Source organism: Lipophrys pholis (assembly GCF_963383615.2).
Source record: "Lipophrys pholis genome assembly, chromosome: 9".
Lineage (NCBI taxonomy): Eukaryota > Metazoa > Chordata > Actinopteri > Blenniiformes > Blenniidae > Lipophrys > Lipophrys pholis.
The window spans coordinates 23,270,644-23,275,643 of record NC_137639.1 but is presented as its reverse complement, the minus strand read 5'-3'; the positions used below and the strand labels follow the sequence as shown (position 1 = coordinate 23,275,643).

Sequence of the window (5,000 nt, the reverse complement as noted above, 5' to 3'; positions counted from 1 at the left end):
CACCGTCATATGTGAGTACACACACACACACACACACACACACACACACACACACACACACACACACACACACACACACACACACACACACACACACACACACACACACACACACACACACACACAAAAGCACACATGCTGGCTTTCTACCTCAGTGAAATGCTGCCTCGTTCCCTTTGAAGGATTATCAAGAATGTCATTTAAATGCCAAAGAGTGTAGCTCTTTGCTAATGTGAGCTGGGGTGTTGTATAATAAGTACTGGGTGTGGTTGTTCACCGGCATCAATAAGGTTGTGACAACAACTTCAGATTTTGTAATTTATAAATGTTTTCCTGAGACATCTGTGCATCCAACAGATCAAAATCACAGTCAAGCTTTTTCACCAAAAGAGCAACATCGAGGTGTAGCAGGAAGAAATCGCAGTTTTCCCCCATAGTTTGTTTCAAAGAGTCAGATGACTGCTTCATCTGACGTAGGTCAGGGGATTGTTGGAGCCAACCTCAGCTAACTGTGGGTGAAGTCAGGGTACACCATGGACAGGCCACCAGCACATTAGAGGGCAAACACAGAGAGATCGGTCAAACACTCATTCACACCTCCGGGCACCACTCAACCTCAAATGTATGCTTTTGCACTGTCGGACAAAAACCCACACACAAGCTAAAACTACACACAGAAAGGACGTCGAGCCCCGGACTTAAACTAGAAACATTATTACTGTAAAGCAGGAGCGCTCACTACATGCACCACGCTGTTGTCATGTACTTCAAAATATTCTCACATTGCATGATTTAAGAGTTTCCTGCTTGCAGACCTTTGCACACGGTCATCAAGGAGATGCAATTTAAAACCCCTGTGTGCTGCAGATTGGATGTCTGATAAGAGTAACACAGATGTTAATTAAATAACAGCTCGGGTACAGTAGTCCATAAATCAGCCATGTGTGAGGTGTGAAGTGCCGGCCTGTCTTCTTGTTTTCTGGATGCTGAGAGTCAAAAGTTGAATTTGAAAAGCTTGGCACTCTGCTTGTGGCTGTAGCCCTGCGCTGAAGTACTGGTTAATTTAGAGCACTGCTGGAAGTCCATCTGGTCAGAGTATCACCCTGAACATCCACAGAGCGCACTCAACACTGAAAAGAAACTGCGAGACACACTCGCTGCAGTAGTTGAATTGCTTGAGTGGCGTCTCCTCCTGCGTGTAATGGCAGGGTGATGTAGAGTCAATGTCGCAACCATAAACCATAGGATGGGAGTGAAGAATTTAAACTCTCACATTACTTTGCACATATAGCTTAATTCTCTCTACATAGTTCTATTATTGCATAGTTTATATTCTATCAAATACTTTTGCGGCTGCTTTCATGATGAATAATTATTTATAGTCTATATAATACTTTGCTATTTATTGTTTTACATGGAAACAACTCTTTGAAATCACAAACTTTCAGTTCCACATTGAGAGGTCCTGACGAATGTACAGAGAGAGAGAGAGTACAGGCAAAATAGAGCACAGAGAGATTGAGACATAAAGTTATTGACATGTAATTATCACATATGATTATATTAGACTGTGAGAAAAGGAGAGAAGTTTAAAAAGCACGCCAAACCTAAAGCAAAATAACTGAAAGTAGTCCAGAGTGACCAGGGGCAGTCCCAACTGTAAGCTCTATCTGGAAGCTGGTTGCACAAGAGAGGAGCCTGATAGCTGAAGGCTCTGCGTCACATTCTACTTTGAGAATCTCGAGGAATCTTCAATCAGCGGCACTCTCAGCACAAGGTGTTCAGTGCTCTTCAACTGTTTCCTCATTGTGCACATGAAAATAAACACACTTAGAGGTAATTGCCGGTACTTGTACTTCTTTCAAGTCGATAATTTCACTCACACTCACACACCTTGTACCCTAATTTACACTCAGAGATGTGCTGTGAACGTAGACATTTTATAGTAATATTAAGAAATGAATTTTTGAGAAGAGGTTTTTACTTGCACTCATGTATTCTTAAACAGTACCTTATACTTATGAGTACATTTGTTTGCACGGTAACAGTAATTGTATTTAATTATAGAATTTTAGCCCTCTTTCCACCTTTGCTGTTTCTACGCGAGAGTATCGGTTAATTCACAGCACTTTGAGAGGTCCCCGTGGCATATTCAGAGCTTCGTCCTCTTTGAATATTCAGAATGCATTCTGGACCCTGGCCAAGGAGGAGGTGCCGCCTGCGTTAAATGTTTATACCACGAGCCAAATGGGAGAAAACTAACCCCTGATGATTTCTTCCCGGCTAGCTTCCACTGTGCATAGATAAAAATAACATTTTTGTTTTGATCCAGAAGTGAGATGCATTGTGGCAGCACCTGTAAAAATATATTAGGACAATTCAGTGAGTATTTCCACTCACTGAACCTGCGTGTGTCCTTTTAATGTAGCGCCCACCAGAAGTCGGGGGGTAAATAATTTATAAAGACATCAGGGTTATTTAATCATTATTTCAACCGTAATTAAATGTCCTATAACATTCCATTGATTTGTCTTGACCTTTCATTTGGGCCATTGTGGTTGTGATGTTTTCCTGGTGTTTATGTGCATGCATGTGTGCTTGTGTAAGAGTGTGGGACGTGGCTTTTCTGCCGGTCTCTGAGGGGAAGGTTAGAGCAGGTGAGGCCACGTGTCCCTGTGACACATGGATGAGGTGGTTGCCAAGGTAATTGGCCTGTTTGTTTATGTTTTCTGCCTCCCCAAAAACAACACACCATTGTTTCTCTCGTGCCACGACACCTCGTTGCGAGTTGCAGACGCAGGTAATTAAATCATAAAAGCGACTCAGATTTTCCTCAGGTGGCGTCTCCACTGTTTGTTTTTTTTATCCATCTAATCAAATTAAATGTCAAAACCCAATTCTTTTTTTAATGACATCTATAATTACATATTCAAGTCTATGCTTAGTTAAACATGTAATGACATTTACTGTAATGTTTCTATTTGTGCTGATTAATCTATACTTTGTACTATGTCATCAACATGCTGTGATGTGGAAATCCCTTTGTCCTAACAGATTTTACATGTACCTGCCATAAGGTGTGCAGTGTAGGGGAGCAGCCAGAACAGATCTTTGACCCAAACCAACCATATGGCTATGACAGGATTGCCTGAGTACATGCCATATGGTACAGAAATGGCAGCGGCTGCCCCTGTTGTTGACGTTTGGTTTCTCGTGGTGTGTTCTTAGCAGTTCACGTTGAGGCTTTTATTTTTGTTAATGAAGTTGCCGCATTCATCTATTAAAGGAGAGGAAAAACACAAACAGTCTGGCATCATAAATCACAGTCATCTGGACGCATTTCCAAGATTTCATTGAAGGTTAAGCATCCTCTCGGGATGCAGGACAGATTCTTTTTCGGAGCCCGTGCAAAAGCTAGGACAACAAGCCTCCGAACGGGCAGACACAAAGTACAGTCATCCGTCATATTTCACTGACCCCCGCGGTGCTTAACCAACTAATAAATAATATTTGACATATCAGTTTACCAGTGGACCTGAAGGTATGGACAATATGGAACCTGGACAGTGATTGAAAACATACTGAAGGTGTGTGCAGATCACAGCCACTTTAAAGCTTCTGTTGTAGCGCGATCTCAAGCCCACTGACACATATTCATGCAGCGATGAAAACATTTGTAATGCTGTCATTACGATGAGCCCATAACAAAAAGATGATTGATGACACTTGATATATATATTGTCCATATTATGTTAGATTAGCTCTTTTTGGTTTGACTTCCTCTGTCATTGAACTCACATCTGTAAGGCCCACGGCCTCCTACTCTCTTCATCTGCAGCCAGTCGTGTGTGCGTGTCTGCATGTGTGTATGTGTAGGCGTGTATGTGAGTGAGCGGTCCTTGACTGTGGTGGATGGCTGCTGATTAGCCAGGCTGCCGGGGTCTTTTGTGCTCCTCAGACGGGGGGTATAATTGTTCTTTGTTCAGTGCTCAGCATCTCTTTGAAGTCTCTCATTCAATTTATGTCCTTACAGATTCTCTCTAGCTTCTCCCCTGCTTTATGGCATCCACCCTCGCCTTTTGCGCAGGGTGCCAGACCCCTGGGCTGCAGCTAAAGAGCAGCCTATAGAGATGTACAACACATAAAACATACCGAAGCCAATATTGATATTGACTCACGTACAAAGAGCCCCGGATAAGTATCAAGTTTCTTATTGACCTGTAACTGACACTGACATTTAGAACCAGTATTTTATTAAATCACAGCATTCCCACATTCGCTCTGACCAGAGTGAAGACAGCTGAAGCTTCTGTCTGACCAGTGCAATGGAAGGAAACAGCCATCTTGCACTAGGTTTCCCATCAGGGAACATCATTATGAAAACGTGTTTCAGTATTGTTCCTCTTCTGGCGTGACGAGGAATGTCCTTGACAGCCAGTTTAAGAGCAGGAACTCTGAGATGATTGTTTCTTTTAGTTTGTTGTCAACATGAAACAGAGGATAACTGCTTTTAATGAACTACGAAGCCACAGTGCAGGATTATTGCATCCAGTCAGGATAATGCGATCTATTTGAGTTAATGTGGCACGAAGACAGACCAAGAAAAAAGAGAGAAGTGAGTGTGAGGGAGAGACTCCTGTTGGTTCTCGTTGCCAATCTCCCTAAGGAGAGAGCTGTTTATGCGCACATGAAAAGCATTGGCAAGCAAGTCAGATTGTGCAAAGACAGACAGAGAGAATGAGAGCAGCCTCTAAGAGAATGATGGTTGCATTTTTTTTTTCTTTGTATAGAAATGATAGTGAAAGGAGGAGAAAAGAGAGAACCGGGCTGGGCAAACCTGTTGCCTGTTTCAGTTGCCAAGGGCTACCTGTTGCTTACATTATGTCTGCATATGTGTGCTTTTATTGTCTACGAGCAGATAAAGAACGCGGCAGCGAACGTGCTGAGGGAGACCTGGCTCATCTACAAACACACCAAGCTGATGAAGAAGATCGACCACT

The 5,000-nt window shown here is 42.7% G+C and overlaps 1 protein-coding gene across 1 annotated transcript in view; it reads left to right on the top strand.

Moving 5' to 3' along the window:
* kcnn3 (potassium intermediate/small conductance calcium-activated channel, subfamily N, member 3) overlaps nt 1-5,000 on the top strand; it is a 52,327-nt gene that overhangs the window by 43,748 nt on the left and 3,579 nt on the right. The window contains exon 8 of the mRNA XM_080470893.1: nt 4,919-5,000. This exon is cut by the window's right edge and continues 46 nt beyond it. Coding sequence (XP_080327019.1) covers nt 4,919-5,000 — 82 coding nt within the window. The remainder of the gene's footprint in view (nt 1-4,918) is intronic.